General features: G+C 43.7%; 1 protein-coding gene across 18 annotated transcripts in view; it reads left to right on the top strand.

Moving 5' to 3' along the window:
- TEDC1 (tubulin epsilon and delta complex 1) overlaps positions 1–1841 on the top strand; it is a 61934-nt gene extending 60093 nt beyond the window's left edge. For all 18 annotated transcript variants that reach the window (XM_084851013.1, XM_084851023.1, XM_084851017.1 and 15 more), the window contains one exon: positions 390–1841. In XM_084851013.1, the coding sequence (XP_084707139.1) occupies positions 390–800 (411 nt within the window). In that variant the 3' untranslated portion in view covers positions 801–1841. The remainder of the gene's footprint in view (positions 1–389) is intronic.
- Positions 1842–17950: the final 16109 nt, after the last annotated feature.

Here is a 17950-nt window from a genome sequence, read left to right as displayed (position 1 = left end):
CAACCCAGAGGAGAACTTGTTCTTGTTGTCTGTTGATATCCTCTGAGCTCTAGTACCAGGACTACTGCTCTTGATACAGGCTTTGATTAAGCCAAGCTACAAGTCTTTCCAAAACATTAACCTATGATTCCGTTCCTCTATGCAAAATCTGGGCTTATACAAAGGCACGCCCAATAGCTTGGATACACCTACTAGGATTTTTAACACTGGGAAACATCAAATAGCACATAGCAAGGTGGGGGAAGTGATCTGGATCAGGATCGTCAGGGGCGGGGGGGGGCTTTTAATCTAGCCATCTCCCAGCAGTCCCTGGAGGCAATGAGGCTCCATTCCATCCTTGCTGTTTTGCAGCACACATTAACGGCCTAATTGTCATTTCATCTTCACAGGTCAGAGCAAGAGAGCAAGAAAAGCTAGGAGAAAGCAAGTTCTGCAGGGCTGTCAAAAAAGCACAAGATGACGTGGAGCTGAAACTCTCTGATCTTAAATGTCATGGTAGTGCCTGTAGAATCAATAAAATACATGGTCCGTACAGACTTGTATTTAAAGGCAAGTCTTCAAAGACCAGAAAAATGGATTCCATCAGGTCAGCAGCATCCGACAAAGCCATTATAGAAGGAATTGTCGCAACAGATGTCATCCATGAACTCAAGAAGCAAGACGCAAGACTGAAGGCAGAGCTGGAGCAACGGCAGGAAGAAGGCAGGAAGAAGGTTCATGAAGCTGCAAAAGGGCTTGGTCACGTGCTTTTCATCCCACCAATGAAAAGATCAAAAGCAAGAAATACAAACGAAGTGTAAACTTTGGCACGGTTTGTTAGCTTTGAAAGAACAGTTTGGGGCCATGTATGAGGCCGTCTCCCTCACTGTTAGTGTTTGTTCCTATCTTTGGGAGGCAGCTGTTTTTTATATTTACTGTGATTTTTCTCATTTTGCATCTTATTGTGTGTTTAATAAAGAGGCAATTAATAAATATAATAAAACTGGCAATCTGTAAATGGGTGTTGCAAAACTCCCTCCTATCCTTTAACTTTTGATGTGTGGGAATTAGTGCTCAGCTTCAGTTTAGCTAAAATAGTCCTCAACAAGAGTGTGCACTAAATTACCATGTTAAGAATCTACATGAGATATTCATGATAAAAGTACAGTTGGTATGTAGGAGTGTCTGTAAGCAGCATTGCTGAAACAGGTGTATAGCACCTGAATGAAATTTGTTTAAAATGTCCTATAGAAGGAAGGTGGATCAACAGTACTGGTGGAAGTGGACTTCCCCCCCCCCCGGGGGGGGGGGGGGGGCTTCAGCGAACTGAGTCCTTCCTAGATCCAACCCCCAGTGTCCTTTTCATGTTACTGCCATAGACTAAAGCTGGGTTGTTGTTACTAAATGATTAGTAATAAAGCATCTTTCTTGTATGAAAGATTAAATTTGATCTAAAATGATGAAACTGTAGACTAGCAGTAAAACGTATGGCTGTCTGGGAAGACATGGAAAGGAAAGATATCCTTAAGTTGAACATATAAAGATGATCCATAATGAGTCTTTTGAGATGTGTCTCCTATAGCAAGAGTTTTCATGTGCATGCTTTTTTCACCTGTCAGTTTTTTTCTAAAAAATATTTCATTACATACCAGTGTGTTTGTTTTCACCTCTGCCTTGCAGAACTTAAATTGCTTTTTTCTTTTCTGCCTTCCTGTTTTTTCTCCACTCAGGAGAGGAATAGGAACCAAGAATAGATAGTGATTTGTCTGTATAATCTTTAGTGGAAGTTGGTGTACGTTGAAATTATTCCTGTAATGGTTTCTGCCTAAGATCATTGATGGGAATATAAAAGGAAGGGAGATAATTTATATTAGCACAGCAGTGCATACAGCAGACAAAAATATTGGAAAATATTCCATGGATCTCCCGGCAGTAATGCTATCCCTTAGGAAATCTAGAAAAGATTTGCTTTTGCAAGTCTGGTACTCATTGAGGTTTTCATTGTAATTTTCCCCACACAAACATTCGTGTTCTGTACATCTCTTCCCTTTGGCTACCGTAGTCCTGTTGTGCATCTAAGTGACGACTCTCAGGCCTCTCTTAAAATATTTTTATTCATGACAAAAAGTGGCCAAATGTGCCCTTTAATTTACTTTGAAAAATTGCCTATGTTAGGAAAGCCAGAGACTTCTGCAGTTTCATTTGCTGCACAGCCAAGGAAATTTTCTCTTCCTCCCCTACCTCTGCAGGAATGTTGAAGGATTGCTAAAAGAATGGAACATTAAGTATCCCTGAACCCTCTTTTTCTTTCATCAAGGGTGTTTGTCCTTATTAGGTGCTGCACTTTGTACCAGTCCAAGGCTTTGGCTGAACTCTGTTTATAGCAAGTCATAGATAGATGCCCCACCCTTCTTTCTCTGTCTAAACAGAGGGATTTCCTTGCAGTAACAGATGAAGGGTTCAAATGGGTCCTGTGTTCTGGTACTGAAAGCAGCCGGCCAGATGGCTCCTGGGGCCTCAGAAGCGGGGATGGGAAACCCCCATCCACAGGCCTCATCTGGCCCACGGAGGTTTGGACTCCCTCCCCAAGCCCCCACCCCCTGGAGGCTAGAGGGGAGCGGAATCCCCACACATCTCTGATCAGCAGTTTCCCCTTCATGTGCCACTCTTCCTCCAGATTGGTGTGCTTTGCCTGCCTCAACTGGGGAAGGCGCAGGGCAGACAAAGCTGCCTGACCAAGGAGCAGGGCAGAGGAGTGTTCCAACCATGCCTTGGTTGGGGTGCCTTTAGAGCTCCAGCCAGAGCTTTGACCAGGGCCTGAATGAGTTCAGGGGCATGGCGAGACACATACTGACGGCACCCGGCTCCACAAGCCTTTCCAGTTTTCCACCTCTCGTTTGCCTCCGAGCCCCTGCTGTTCAGAGGTATGCTGTTTCTGTATGGGGGGGTTCCTTCAACTGGTACCTATTGATCTGCCCTCCACAAATTTGTCTAATCCTTTTAAAAGCCATCCATGCTTGTGCCCGTCACAGCATCTTGTGGTAGTAAATTCCATAAGTTAGTTTCTTATGTGAAGAAATACTTCAATTATGAGAGAGAAAATATTTCTAGATATGATAAATGATCATGACTTGGAACTGGTGATCATGGAACTGATACGAGGAAAGGACCTTGGATATAGTCCCAAAGTCAGTGTTCAAGATCAAGTATGAGATGTAACTACTATTGAGCTACTTGGGACAAGCAGCCATGATGCCATCAAACTCAGTCTGTGGTTCTCACACAGTCATACTTAAATGTCCCCCAAATGAGGCTCTCGTTTAAAAAGATACAAAAAATCAGCATTGTTTTTGCATCAAACCCCCTCAGGAATTACCGTGAAGCCATGGTTTTAGAGGCTTATTTAATGACTGGGTTGGGACAACTGGGGGAAACGCAGCTTCCCCTGACCGCACCACTCGCACACTTATCCAGATGCATTGCAGGCTGCTGTGTCATCCAAACAGTGCAGGAGCAGTGACTTCAACCACCCGTGGCCACATTGTTTCCCCTGCTGATCGTCTGAACACTCCCAGTACGTACAGAAGATTTGGCTATGGCTGCAAACTTGGCCAAGTGGATGCCAGTCTAGTTAAACAGCAGATTAAACAAGGTGCAGAAGCCTTGGCTAAAGAAAGAAGAGAGCTCAGACTGGCAAAAATAAATTTACACTAACAATGAGAACTTTCTCAAATGAAAGGGCACAGGATTAATGTCTCCAACTAATCGGCAAATTAAAAATAAAAATAGTGGTCTCTTACACACAGCCCCTAACTACACGATGATGACTAAGACCTGGAATAGATTATACATTTACCACATCATCCTCTGTTCTGAGCCTGGTAGATGTTTTAAATTACAGCTGGGGGGGGGGGAGATCCGCATTCAGACCAAGGAGAGGCGAGTCTGACTTTCCTACATGCTGTAGTCTTCAGTCATTTGGTGATTATGTCCTGTCACAAAATGGCAGCATCACTAACATGCTTATGAGCCCTTTCGCAGTTTACAAGCTTGCAGGGACCAGTTCTTCAGCAAATTACCCGTTTGTGCTGATCAGTTCCATCCCATTCTTCTTTATAGCTGTTGCGCCCTTTCCTTCAGTTATTTTCTATTCATTTATGATACATGGAATCAAAATACATTAAGATGTGACTTTTGGTTATGAATGGCATGCTGTATTCTGCAAAACAAATAATTTGTCTTGTCAACAGCTTTAACTTGCCACTAAACAAGATACAGTTCTATATTAGACTTTTAAAATATCTGTGCATGTGTATGAATTATACTGGAAACAAATATGTCATTATTGAGATCTGCTAAAAGCCAAGATTCCAGATACCTACCCAGATTTGTTTGCTTTTTTACCCTTAAAAAGTGCTAGGTTTTTCTTTGTACAGGAAGGTGTACTGAGTGATTATTTGGGGATGTCGTTTTTTCCAAGCCCTGAATTAGAGCCTAAGCACATGTAGAAAGACCTGCTGCTCTTTCTCATCAGTGGATGGTAAGAGGCTTACCTTGTTTGAGGCATGTTTGAGTATGTACAGTCAGGACCAGAAATATCGGAACAAGGATAACTGTTTTGGCAGTTGGCCTCTGTACACCACCACATTGAAGCTGAAAGGAAACACACCCAGATGGGAGCAAAGTCAAGACTTCTAGCTGTAATTCAAGGAGTTTGACAAAAGTGGGGCGCTAACAATTCAGGAAGGACAGCCAGTGGCATGCACGCACACCCATCGTTGGGGGCTCATAAGTAATGGAACGAATGGCTGACAAGCAGCTGCATGGCCAGGTGTGGCCTGTTTCCTGGGTGCCCCATGACCACTCAAGCAGATGAAAGGCCTGGAGGTGGTTCTGAGTGTGACATTTGCATTTGGTAGCTGTTCACTGGAACTCCAACATGAGGTCCAAAGAGGTGACATGCGAGTGAAGGAGGCCATCATTAGGCCGAGGAAACAAAATAAACCCATCAGAGAGATAGCAAAAACAGTGGGAGTGGCCAATTCAACAGTTTGGAACATCCTGAAAAAGAAGGAATTACCTGGCAAGGTCAGCAACAGCAAAAGGCCTGGAAGACCACGGAAGACAACTAAAGTGGATGACCACAGAATTCTGCTCAGGGTGAAGAGGAACCCTTTCACAACATCTAGCCAGGCCAAGAACGTTCTTGCGGAGGTAGGCATGTCATTGTCAACATCTACAGTCAAGAGACGGCTTTATGAATGTAAATACAGAGGCTTCACAACAAGGTGCAAACCACTGGTAACCCTGAAGAACAGACAGGCCAGATTAGCCTTTGCCAGCAAACACCTAAAAAAGCCTGCCCAGTTCTGGAATAAGATTCTTTGGACTGATGAAATCAAGATTAACTTGTATCAAAATGATGGGAAGAGAAAAGTATGGAGAAGGAAAGGAACAGCTCATGATCCAAAGCATACCGCATCATCTGTCAAACATGGTGGAGGCAGTTATGGCATGGGCATATATGGCTGCCAATGGAGCCAGGTCTCTGGTGTTTATTGATGACCTGACTGCTGATAAAAGCAGCAGGATGAATTCTGAAGTGTATAGGGCTATACTTTCTCTCACATTCAGCCGAATGCTGCCAAACTGATAGGACGCCGCTTCATATTGCGGATGGATAATGACCCAAAACATACAGCAAAAGCTACCCAAGAGTTTATCCAGGCAAAGAAGTGGGATGTTCTTCAATGGCCAAGTCAGTCACCTGATCTCAGTCCAATAGAACATGCTTTTCACTTACTGAAGACAAGACTGAAGGCAGAAAGACCCACAAACAAGCAGCAGCTGAAGGCAGCTGCAGTAAAGGCCTAGAAAAGCATCTTGAGGGAGGAAACTCAGCATTTGGTCATGTCCATGGGTTCCAGACTTCAGGCAATCATTGACTGCAAAGGATTTTCATCCAGGTATTAAAGGCAATCCTTAAGTTTGAAATTATGTTGGTTTGTTCCATTACTTATGAGCCACCAACGATGGGGGTGTGTGTATGCCACTGGCTGTCCTTCCTGAATGGTTAGTGCCCCACTTTTGTCAAACCCCTTGAATTACAGCTGAAAGTCCTGACTTTGCTCCCATCTGGGTATGTTTTCTTTCAACTTCAATGTGGTGGTGTACAGAGGCCAACTGCCAAAACAGTTATCCTTGTTCCGATATTTCTGGGCCTGACTGTACATCGATACCATTTTTCTTCACTTTCTCCAGCCTGTCACCTGACAAAGAATATCTAAAGAAACTAAAGGAGTATCATAACTAATTGCAGTCCTGGCTCCACTAGGCTCGGAGGTTATGTTCTCGTTGATTTTCATGAATGAGGTCAGACTGACATCAATTTGAAGACTGACTCAACAACTCTTGAATTAGCAAAGAATGATATGGTCAGGTAAATTGAACAGAGGGAACTTGGGCTTACCTGCACAGGATGTGTATGTATTCAATTCACATTGGAAGGCAAATGTAGATCACTGAGGACTTCATTCTTAGAAAAGGCAATATCCCCAAAAGTCTGGCAGGACAGCCTCATGTGGCGCAGAGTGGTAGGCGGCAGTATTGCAACCGAAACTCTCCCCACGACCTGAGTTCGATCTCAGCGGAAGCTGGTTTTCAGGTAGCTGGCTCAGGTCAACTCAGCCCTCCATCCTTCCGAGGTCAGTAAAATGAGTACCCAGCTTGCTGGGGGAAAGGTAGTCACGACTGGGGAAGGCAATGGCAAACCACCCCACTACAGTCTGCCATGAAAACGCCAGCAAAAGCAGCATCCCTCTAGGGGTCAGTAATGACTGGGTGCTTCTACAAGAGGACCCTTTCCTTTTTCCTGGCAGGAGAGAGATGCAGAACAAGACTTCAAATACAATGATACTTGGAAAAGAGGCAATGTGATCGTGCAGCAGAGTATTGGGAAGGGTTACCGGGTAGCAGTAGGGCTCATTTTTGTCATCTGCTTCCTTGTATCAAGTCAGCACCTTGACTCTCAAAGTGTGCAGACAACAATGGAAGTGCGTGGTAAGTGCAATGCATACAAGAAGGGGAAGGAATTCTGTGTTGTGAAGGGAGGTCCTTCAGGAAGGAAGGAAGGAAAAGCAATTCCCTGTTCAGTAATAAACCCCCCACTCCCAGGTCAACATAATTCCCCCTGGGCAATTTAATCTGCATTTAATTGTTAAATTTAGTGTCCCCAGTGAGCGTGGTGCTTTATAGGGTACGAGGGTACAGGTCCTCTCCCAGCAAACTCACAATCTAAAATTTGACAGAAGAAGGGAAGGGACATGGAATCAGGGTAAATAGGAAGAGAATATGTGATTGTTATATGCGCTTAGACTTGGTTACAGACTTAGTTGCAGTCGGGTGTGGGAATTAGAGGTTGAGCCAAAGGCTTGATGAAATAATTGGGTTTCGAGGGGGAATTTAAAGAATTTTCAGTTCACCTGTATCAAGCTCAGGGAAAGGGGGTTGCATCAAATATTTTCATTTAAAAAAACTCTAGCTATGCTCCCTGGAGTTAGGAATGTACTGTCAGCCCGTGAGCCAAGCCTTTGCCTCTGAGGATATAGTTTTTTCCAGCAATCCATATGGAGATCCAAATGGTCAAAAGACTGTCCATCTACCTGTCAAACTTGCAAGTGACCCCTGGGTGTGAGTGGGCCAATGTAGCACAGTTTAGAAATGTGATTTGGAAACAGTCTGAGCACTGCCTCAGCTGAAAAGCACAAAGGCAGCCTCTGTGCAATCTGGACCACAGTAGGCAGTCCTGGGCAGTAGTGGGAAAGCATCTGCCCGTCGTTCCAAGTGGCTCCAGCAGTGCTACTAGAGAAGACAAAACCTTCCAGTGTGTCTAACCTATTTGACCTGGAAAAAGCTCCTTCCTGAGCGAATGGACCAAGCAGAGCTTTTACAGCACAGCTTTGGATGGCCCACAAATTCCATACATCAGAGTAGTTTCTTGCCATGTGGAACTTTACAGGAGCTTGCCCCCCCCCCCATACCACTTTACATTTTTCCAATGAGAGTAGAGAAATTAACACTGTCCACCCCTTCAGAATCATACCTAATCTTTATTGGAAAAGATTGGGAAGCATCACATCCTTTTATGAAATTATAGTGTGATGTGGTTTGCTCTTCTTTTCCTCATTTGCTTTGAATACAAAAAACACCTCAGCATAGAATCTCCCTTCTGGCAACTATTCAGTTACTCTCTACTTTCCCTGCTTAGTTGTTGCCAGGCAAAGGCCTCACCACACTTTCCTCTTTCTGACCTCCACAGGATGGGTTTTGAGTGCTTTTCTTTCAAAAATATCTTTCTGGCTGAAGCCAGAATACAATTGAATATAACCCCAGATAACCTTGATCCCAAGAGTGCATTAACAAGGATTAGCTCTCTGCTATATTAGAAGGCAATGAAAGAAGTGGACCCAGCAAATGGGGATATAATGGGAGATCTTCTCATGGGCAGGAATTAGCTGCACATTCCCATAGTGGCTAGTCTGATTCTGCTGGCAAAATAAGTGCGGATTCTTCTACAGGGAGGAATGCCTTTGCTCTGTTCTGTTTCTCATGAGAGCTATGTCCCTCTTGAAGACAGTGGACCATGAACAACAGCAGAAGCTCCCAACAGAGTAAACATGTTCTTTTCTCACCAGGCCTACTTGAGCAGGATTTTTCTAGTAGTAAAGAAAGAAAGTGCTGATTTCTGTGTCCTTTCTGCTGGTGCAACTACCATAAGAGAAGAAATGGGCTTCTGGGTTGCATTTTTACTTTATTTTAAAATCTTATCTACCACTTTTCCATAAAAATATGCTCAAGGTAGCTTATCATTTAAACACATACCAATTTCAAAGCAGTTAGATACATTTTAAAAATCCAGCAGCAGGCAAAACCACCCATGCTAAAAGTAGGGCTGGGCGAACCAGCAGCATTTGTATGTATGGTTTATTATTTGTCGGGGGAGGGGGGATACAAAAAATAGAAAATAAGAAAGTAAAAATGCTAAGATCAGGCCACAATAAAACAGAATAACCATACAAACGTTAAAACAAATAAGTTCATTAAAACCTGGTGCTGAGAATAAAAAGCAGTTTATATAACAGAAATATACCAAATGAACGAACTGGACAAGCTCACGCAGCTTCATGTTATAATAAATGATCTCCTTGGCAATTCACAGCAAATTCACAGCAGATGTCATTAAAGTTACAACAGATTTTTTGAGCTGCTACTGCAAAAGATGAGACCCTCATTGTAATACATTTGTTATAGTCTGCCAGTAGATCACAGATGATTTCCACAGGAGACCTGCCAGCTCTACTTTTCAGGAGGTTCCCCAAAAGGTGGGTGCTGGGTTCCTCATACAAGGGGCAATGAAGAAGATAATGTACTATATCCTCAATTTCCCCAGAGCCACAAATGCAGGTCTGCTGAGCCAAAGGGATCCCATTGTACTTCCCATCCAAATAAGCATTGGCATAGTTTGAAAATGAAGAACTGTGAAAGCCTTTCTGAGAGCCACAAAAGTTAAATCCTGGAAATACTTTTGTAAATATTGTCCTCTTTTGAAAAAACTGAACTATGGTGAGAAAGGCCTGGCATTAACTAGCCAGCATAGTTTCATGACAGTCTGCTTCGAAAATTCTGTCTCTAATGCTTCACTTATCCAAGTGAATTAGGGAGCTGCAGGGATCCTCAAAATAGTCCTGAGACAGCACTAGCCAACGCTGGGCCCAACCACCCTTATCAATTTGCTCAAGAAAGCTTTGTTTTGCCAAATGTCCATCAGTGGGACTCAGTAGTTTTTTGCTATAAAGGATGAGAGCTTTGTCTATTCTTTCTTTGACAGACATAATTCCAGCTTCCAATCTTGGCAGGGAAGATGGGACCCCCAGTGGGAGTGCCAGCAGCTCTCTCAAAAATTTATTTTGAATGGTCTCAACTGCTGGGGCATAACCCTGACCCCATATCTCTGCACCATACAGAAGTTGGAGGAGCACTTTAGCTAGACATATTTCCATGGTTGGCCCTACCAGAGAACCACTGTTGCACCACCCAAAAGATGAGGTTGTTTTAGCAGTCCTCCAGGTGGCAAGCTTTACTGCCTCTTTGTGGGGTTTCCAACTGCCATTTCAGGAAAATTGTACCCCCAAATATTTGAAAGTGAAACGTTGCTCGATTGTATGCTCATCATGCTCATGGGCGGACGAGCAACATTCGACCTCACCAAGGTTCTCCAGACAATCGCTTGCTGCTCATCTCTCCCCAGTTTGCGCCCCCATTTGTGATCGCTGTTTATTTTGCGCGAACAGGAAAATCGCACAAAACAAGCAGCAACCAAATGTAAAAGTTGCACCCCCCCCAAATTTGCACAAATTTTCCCCATAGACTAAAGCGTGATTGATTTAAAAGTTGCGCATTTTGACAAAATTGTCTATTTCTCAAGCACAAACTTTGTGAATGCAAGTTCAGGAATTTGCAGACATTTTGCGAGAAAGCGTGCTCCCGTTGGCAATTGTGAATGGGGCATTTGAGTGATTTGCAAACAAACAAAATTCTCATACATCCCTAGCGAAAAGCAAGTGATAAAAACCAAGCACGAGTCATCCTACATTGCAATCAGGGACTCGGAATTAAAAGAGCTAAAATGTAAAATCTAAACCCTGCTCTACAGAGCATTTAAACTAAAGCACCTGGACAATTTTTTAAATCACCCCCTTGAACTGCTTTTTTCTCTTCTTTTGAGGGCGACTTTCACACAAGACTGTTTTCCTGTGTGAACATCCTTTCAGCGTAGGAAGTACCTGCCACTGTTGCTTATGTTCTGGTTACCTTCAGCATTGATTACTGTAATGTGCTCTATGTGGAAACGTCCCTGAAAACATTTTCAGGGCTACAACTGGTGAACGCTGCTGCCAGTCTTTTCATTAGAGCAGGATTAAAATTAATGTTAGCTCAGCTCTAGCGGCAGCCACTGAGCTTCTGCATATAAGTCAGGGTGCTGTTCTTGACCTTTAAAGCCCTTACACCCTGACTCTTTGGGCGCACTCGGGTAAACAAACTGGGGAAAGGGCAAAAGATTAAGAAAAAATTCTGGGCACTTCTTAGGAGTGGACAAACAGGAAATACGTGTATTTAGAGAATGTGTCATTTGTCACATGGTCGCTTTGGTTTCCTGACTGATGATTCTACAGTGGAGGATGCAGAATTGTGAATATCATACAAGCAAAAGTGCAGAAAGCACCAGCCTCCTGGAATGAGATTTCAGGTTAGTATCTTAATCACTGTTCTCAAGGATCATACAGAAAAATATTCAAATCATTGTTGCCAGATTTCTTTGTGCCAAGAATGAAACATCTGGTTCTGTATTGTCCTTCCCAATCATAAGAAGAATGAACTAAAACAGTGCCTGCAGATGGACTCGGCTGATTTTCTGAGACAGAAATCAAGGCAGAATGACATCAAGACAGCTTGCTCCTGTTGCCAGCATTCAGGGCCTACATGCTGAAATCCATCCCATCCCAGAATGACCACTGAATCCCAAGCATCCATGCAGTGAGACTACCTTCATCACCTGGAGGAAGAGAAAGGAATCATATATAAAGTAAATATAGGAATGAATACTCTATGTAAGCTGACCCTTTTCTGTTGGAAGGGGGCTGTCTTGCTCTTGCTCCTAAGGAGTTAATTTACAGCCAAAGCTCTCAGTTCAGAATTCTGTTTTGGAAACTTGGAAACAAGATGTTTTCACTATTCCCCATCTCTTCTACCTTCTGGTTCTCCTTTGGTTGGGGGCAGCATAGCTTACCTATTTAGTGTATTTACAGCCCATCTTTTGTGGGTCAAACAATTACTATTATTTTATTATTTATTACATTCTTGTACCGCCCCATAGCCAAAACTCTCTGGGTGGTTTACAAAGATTAAAAATATTAAAAATACAATATGGAAAATTACAAGGTGCCTAAAACATGACCAATAAATATAATAAATCAAACCATGGGCGGTATCCTTACCTCTGTATCAGTACGATCCACTACTAGTGGAATGAGAAGCCAGCACTCCTAAAGCAACTGGAAAGAAGTGGAAATGCTTGTTTCTGGAACAGGGCCAGTCACGTGAGAAGGGAGCGCCCTTCCAGAAGGGCTTCCTTTTGGGGGTTGATTCAGGAAGCACTAGCTAGCGCAACAGCATGAGCAGAGGTGCAACAGCAGTATTGGATCCTGTCCCATAAAAATAAGCTGCGAAGTTTCAAACTAGTGGGTAGAATATTTGCAGATGTTTTGCTCTCTTTACAAAAAGAAAAGAAAAAAGTTGATGGTGAGGCCTCAGGACGGGGCTGGTAACATGATTTGTGTTCTAACAAATCTCAGCCTCTCTCAAGGAAGGAAGAGTGCTTACATTACCAGAGAAAGAGAAGCTGACACAGAGAACATGGGGGTTTTTTTTGACAGCAAACAGAATAAATTATAGTTCTGTAATTACTACTTCTTGCACACAGACCCCTTTCACATGTTTCATGTAATGTGCTGCTCTTGCTCTGCCTTTTAGAACAGGCCAGCCCACTTTCCTTCTGGACTCAATAGTGAGCTGACTTTACTTCAGCTCTAGAGACTTAACACTGAGAATCAGACCCTGGGCAGAGATGATAGGAATAACAATGATCAATGCAATCACTGTGTGTGTGTGTGTGTGTGTGTGTGTGTGTGTGTGTATACACTCATTCACTCACTCAAAAGAAGGCCCCACCGAGTAGAATCACAGTGCACGGGTCATAGTGCATAGGGCTGCAGCCCGAGTGTTCTAAGGAAATGGCAAAGGGGGTGGGAGTGAGGGTTGATGCGCTCTTTCCCTTAGGTGTGATCTGGTGGAGAGATGCTGGCCTGGAAGCGCAGAGATCTGTACTCATGCTCCTCCACTCTTGCCACAAGGGCTTTAATCCTAGCTACACAACATGTTTGCTGGTAGAATCATAGAATCGTAGAATAATAGGGTTGGAAGGGGCCTATAAGGCCATCAAGTCCAACCCCTGCTCAGTGCAGGAGTCCAAGTCAGAGCATCCCTGACAGATGGCTGTCCAGCCTCGTCTTGAAGGCCTCCAGTGTGGGAGAGCCCACCACCTTCCTAGGTCATTGGTTCCATTGTCATGTTGCTCTAACAGTCAGGAAGTTTTTCCTGATGTTCAGCCGGAATCTGGCTTCCTAGAACTTGAGCCCATTATTCCATGTCCTGCACTCCTGGATGATCAAGAAGAGATCCTGGCCTTCCTCTCTGTGACAGCCTTTCAAGTACTTGAAGAGCACTATCCTATCTCTCCTCAGTCTTCTCTTCTCAGGGCTACACATGCCCAGTTCTTTCAGTCTCTCTTCATAGGGCTTTGTTTCCAGTCCCATGATCATCTTCGTTGCCCTCCTCTGAACCCTCTCCAGTTTGACTGAATTCTTCTAAAGTGTGGCACCCAGAACTGGATACAGTACTCCAGATGAGGCCTAACCAGTGCTGAGTAGAGGGGAATGAATTAATGGAAGCAAGGTAGTGCCCACAGGCATTGCCCTTGGCCTCCATGTGCATAGATGCATTCTGGCTCTCTTCGGAGCTTCAGATGGGTCCATGGAGGTCAGCAGCAGGGTGGGCATGATCCCAGTCACCCCCACGTATTCATATCGATGGGGATGTTGCATCAAACGAGCTTTTTGGTGGCCAGCCTCAGTTCTCCATCTGCAAAATGAGAATAGCCTGGTTAACCAGGGATGTTGTAAAGGTGAAATACAAAGGACTGCAAAGCACTTAGGAACTTTAAAGTGCTAAATAAACATTAAATAGTGAGACGGGTTGATTCTGAGAGTGTGGCAGCCTCTGAATGGACTAGCCACTTCTGGGAATTCTTGAAGCCTCTCATTTTGAGATAATGGTTCTCTCTGCACTTCCTCTCCTCAGCTTCTGTATGCACATGGAAGCAGGCTGTTACCATGGTGATGGCTGTAACATCACAAATGTGGTACAGCCATTTATAAATGACTAACTGTTCTATAATTTAAACAGCAGGCAAAATGCCCAAGAAGCCCAAAACAGACCATTGTACCCAAGAAATAAAAACCAAATGGATTTCTTTTAAACTAATTTCACAGTCTTTGGCATTTATTGTTGAGGATGGACTTGCTGCATCTACTAGCTGGCAATAGGGACATTGATACTGTTCCTAGGAGAAGGCAGCCCTTGCCTTGATGCCAGCCCTGGGCCGTCGCCTGTTGCTTGTCCCTGCTGCTCAAATGTGCTGTGTCCTAAAGAAACATGGGTACCAGGAACAGGTCACTGGCAGCCACCACGAGCAGCGAAGAAATGGGAAGGGAAGAAGGGAAGAGGAAGAGGGCTGTGGAGAGGCCTGGGAAAGCTTCTGCCTGAAAGGAGGCCTAAGCGTACAACTCCCAGCACTCCCCAGCCAGCCATAAATAAATTTAATAGAGGTTGCTTTGTGAATAATCAGTTGCTCTCTCTAGCAACAAATATATGCAGTTAGTGAGGTACTTGAAGCGGTAGCACACCTTTAAATACTGGAGCTCAGTGAGAGTTTCCGATAGAAAGAGGTCAGTCAGCTAGTTTGGCAGTTGAAGTTACAGTGACCAAAGAGAGACATGTAAAGGCAACTGTATATTTTAATGTGTGTAGGTATGGTTTATGAAGCTCCTGTATGCAACATGAAGAAAAAGGTTATTGGAAGTGGACTCAGAGCAACTAAGGTATGTCAAGCAAGTGAAGCTTATTAACTTACTATTTGTAGTTAGTAAACAGCAAAAGCCATGATGATATCACAGAGCATAAACAAGATTTGGTCACTGTAGATCAGATAAGAAAGCAGAAAAACATTGTATAAACTGAGATAACTAGGGAGTGTAAGAAATGTGGATGAAGTAATCTAGCACAAGATGAATATAAGTAATCAAATATGTATCCTCATCAAGAACTCCTGCACACAGGACAAGGCACCAAAACTGGGAGTAGGGAGCTCACATGTTCTGCTGTGTTATGTATGGAACCTGGCTTAGGACTCAACGGATGCTTTACCAGGGGGAGTACAAGACAAATAGATCTCTCTGGGCAAACAAGCTGGTTCAAGGGGAAAAATGGGGGACATGGGCTGTGCACTAGAGTGGAGTGGGGATCATGCTGGAAAAGGATCACAAGGAAATATCTTGGAGAATGAGCAAACCGCAGGTTAATCTTAGAACTGAGCTAGAACATGGTGGGTGCCCCCCCCCAAAGAAAGAACTGGTACCCAAATTCAAGGGCAGGTATAGGCTTCAAAACAAAAAGCACACAATGGCTCCGAGGCTGGACTCAAGATGGGGCAGAAGTAGTTAGATAATTAGCTTGTTAAAGCTAGCTGGCTGTGCAGCACAGAAACCATGCTATGGAAGGTAATTAGCTACCAGTATGCAAAACAAAAGATATCACAATGGGTGCCCAGGTGGTATCTAAACCTTCTGATTTGTCTGATGGGTGGAAATTCTTCAGGATCGGGCTATATTTCTCACCAAGGTTCTGGACTGGCCAATTTGCAGTTACCTTTTGGGGTTAGCTGGCTGGGCAGTGACTTGGCACTCAGGCAGGTCTTTGCATGTTACTGTATTTCCATCGGTGCAACTTCTGTCAGTCTAATCAATGGAGGAAATACATACACCATTACTCTGGCCCCTCTGCCGATCCAGGGCACTCTTCTCATTCCTAGCAGGAATCTATAGGAAGCCCTCACACGCACAGAATTACATGCAGGGGATCTCTACAGACATTCTAGCGAATGCACGTAGCTTGGGGCAGATTAGGTTGGGACTTTGCATTGCTCCCCCCACCCCATGTTCCCCAGTCAAAGGGATGAGCAAGGGGAAAGGGACTGGATCTGGAAGCTTGCAGCACTTCTAAACAGTCACAAGTAAAAAGGAACAGCTTTTCACCACATCTATAGCTGCTCTAATAAGATGCAGCCAGCAACAGATTATTATAGGCCAGGACATAAAACAAATCTTGCTGTATCAATAAAACTAACAGGGTGTGTGGGGAGGAGTGACCTTATCTGGGTGGTAGAAAAATGCACTGTCAAATGCAGATCCGAATAAATGTGTCAGCCTCTAGATCTAGATGTATTCGATTCACCAGCTACGCATGCCAGTATGGGGACTGAAGGCCCAAGAGAGTCCCTAACCCTAATAAAAATCTTAATGACAGTAGAATCAACGCACAAACTCATTACCAAGCCAAACGTCAAAAGGGAGTTTCTTGACTTGCTTGAGGGCACAGGATGTTTGCTAGGATGTGACAAGATCTAACTATTTGTGAATCCAGTTCCAGTTGTGATTGCAGCATGGTGATTGCAACTAACACTCAAGACAAAGACAGAGAAAGAACTTATTAAATTTGTATCCTGCCTTTCCACCCACAATGGTGCTCAAGGCAGCTAGCAATAATAAAAATACAGATGGACACTTTAACACATGGATCAGATGTGAGAAGGCTGAAGAGCTCTCAAAATGGTTGCAGTACAAAAGAAAACCACCAGTGCTACACACAGGCTGAATCTACACATAGCAGTTATACCATTATCATACCTATTGGTGCCCACTGGTGTCATGCGTACCAATAGTTATGATAATGGTATGATAATAGTATAAACATCTATGTGTAGATTCAGCCCTAGTTCCCCAGGACTTGAACAGAGCAATAGCGGAAGAACATTACCCCCACTCAATGACCTCACTCACAAATTGGTGGCAGCAACTGCATTCCATGTGCTTGATGTCCAGTCGGGATACTGGCAGGTCAAACTGGATGAGTGGCGGCAGCGGCGGCAGCAGCAGCCACTATTCAAGACATCATGCTTCACATAAGGCAGCCCTTTGGCATATCAAACATGCAGCAGATCTTCCAAAGCTATCATCATGACGACTTTGGGGAGGGTCTGGAGAATGTCAAACGAATCACGGATTGTATGTTCTCGTGCGCTGAAGTTCAAAAGAGCCTTACCGACAAGATGCAGGGAGAACAGCCTAAATGATAAATGTGAACAAACCTGAAAATTGGAGGGAGCAAATAAGAGATTCCATTCTTATTTATTTATTTATTTATTTATTTTTATTTAAAATATTTCTTTGCCACCTTTCATTGCCGGAGCCCTCCCAAAGCAGCATATGGCAATAGAATACATAATAAAAACTAATGTGGTATTAAAAATGGTAAAAACACAATAAAAACAGCAACAGAAGCAAACATTCTAAAAAATAACAAACACCGGCATAAATTAAACTTACAACAGACAACTTCAGCCACAACCCAGCCTGTGAAAACACAGCCAGGGAAGGCTAGACCAATGCAGCATGTTTCCAGGGCTCCTGTTCTAGGCTGAGGCCCACAGGGGGTACTACAGGGTCCCACGGGGTCCCCAATGTGGTGCTCGTGGGCAGCAAATGTTTTAATTTATTTTTCCATTTTTAAAAATATACATACATGAATTTGTATGAAATGCATACAACTTTCTAGCAAATACACATGGGCTGCAACAAAAGTGGAGCAAGTATCCAAATAAGTATCCATTTGAAGGTGACATCTATATGCCACCCTTTCAAATAATGAAGTGTTGTGAGGTCCTCAATCCTTTGCATAGGAGGAGAGTGTTTATCCTTTGTTTAAAAGAAGCATTAGTGGTACTGCACCACCAGCAGTTAGACAAATTAGACAATCCCTTATCAAAGAATCACTGTGGTGTCCAACAGACACAAAACAAAACCTTTGCTGAATAAGACGCAGCCTCAGATCCCTAGATGTGAAAGGTAGATGTCAAAATGGCGATCCACTGATTTTGTGGTGGTGTCCACAGCAGTTTCTCAAATTCCCAAATGTGCCCACGGGCCCAAAAAGGGTCGGGGACCCCTGGGGTACTAGCGAG

The sequence above is a fragment of the Heloderma suspectum genome, chromosome 4 (genome assembly GCF_057233095.1).
Source record: "Heloderma suspectum isolate Gila_16-S chromosome 4, 16-S_ref, whole genome shotgun sequence".
Lineage (NCBI taxonomy): Eukaryota > Metazoa > Chordata > Lepidosauria > Squamata > Helodermatidae > Heloderma > Heloderma suspectum.
This window is presented reverse-complemented; position numbering and strand designations above follow the sequence as displayed.